The sequence below is a fragment of the Myotis brandtii genome, unplaced genomic scaffold (genome assembly GCF_000412655.1).
Source record: "Myotis brandtii unplaced genomic scaffold, ASM41265v1 scaffold12079, whole genome shotgun sequence".
Lineage (NCBI taxonomy): Eukaryota > Metazoa > Chordata > Mammalia > Chiroptera > Vespertilionidae > Myotis > Myotis brandtii.
This window is the reverse complement of record NW_005354202.1, coordinates 1-1,084: the sequence shown is the minus strand read 5'-3', so window position 1 is coordinate 1,084 and position 1,084 is coordinate 1. Positions and strand designations below refer to the sequence as shown.

General features: G+C 57.2%; 1 protein-coding gene across 1 annotated transcript in view; it reads right to left on the bottom strand.

Moving 5' to 3' along the window:
• Nucleotides 1-678, bottom strand: part of LOC102259058 (acyl-coenzyme A synthetase ACSM1, mitochondrial-like) — a gene marked incomplete at both ends in the record, with an annotated part of 2,631 nt that extends 1,953 nt beyond the window's left edge. The window contains one exon of the mRNA XM_014532973.1: nt 528-678. Within this exon, the coding sequence (XP_014388459.1) occupies nt 528-678 (151 nt within the window). The remainder of the gene's footprint in view (nt 1-527) is intronic.
• Between the last annotated feature and the right edge of the window lie 406 nt (nt 679-1,084).

The following is a 1,084-nucleotide window of genomic DNA, read 5'->3' as shown; positions in this document are numbered from 1 at the left end:
GTGTGTGTGTGTGTCTGCGTGTGTGTGTGTGTCTGCGTGTGTGTGTGTGTGTGTGTGTGTGTGTTGCCTGTGCTCCCTCCTCCCCTCTTGCTCGTGCCCCACAATCAAACGTGTGTGCTGCCCTCATACACACCCAGGGATGAGCTTCCAGGGCCACCTCCTGCCTGGCCCTGTGGCTGCTGCTCTAGGGAGGGAGGGCGACGTGGGCAGCACTCGCCGGCGGGGCCTCCGTGAGGCAGGAGGCACCTCCATTGCCATCGCTCCTCCTGGCTCCCCTGATCCCAGGGACGCAGCCCCTGTCCTCAGACCCCTTTGGAAGGTTTTGTCCAATAGTCGTCAGCACACTGAGGTCTTGAGAGTCAAAGACTATGTGTGAATCGTCTCTCTGCAAACTGATTTGGGGCCCATCAGCCTAGAATTCCGGAGCCGCCCTCTGCTGGCTGTGGGGACAGTGGGTCCTGTGCACAGGCTCTGGCAGATTCAGCTCCTCTGCTGGGCTGAGTGGCCCAGAGGGGCCGTCCACCTACCGTTTCCGACTGTCCGTAGACCTGGTGGACCAGAAGGCCTGTCCGTTGTCTCCACTTCTCTTGCTCTTCGGGCAGCACGGCCTCCCCGCCAGCAGAGCAATGCTCCAGAGTGGGGAACCTGAGGTTTGGGGGAGACAAGGTGTCCACAGAGCTTCAGAGCAGGTCCTGGACGCTCCTACCCAGGCCCAGGAGTTAGGAGTCCATCCACCTTTCTGCTTCCTCACTTTCTTACTTGCCTCCCGGGTGTACGTCATTCACTTCCTGTCCATCAGTCCCTGTGAACTGTTCTTCAGGGGGTGGTGGTGGTCGTGATAAAGCTATGGATTCAGTTAGGGATCCAACTAAATTAGGACATTGAAACCTCGTCTGAGGGAAGCTTCTATGTGGAAAGAGTGATGTTTTATAACCCATGAGGGGGTAAAGGCTAGGACTCTGGGGACAAGCTGGGGGTTATTGGACTGCTCTTCCTCCCTTGGGGGAGATGGGTTATGTGAACTGACGGGCTTTTGAGTTCCCGAGGGGAGAATGCAAGTTAGGGATTGTCAATCAATTGCTCT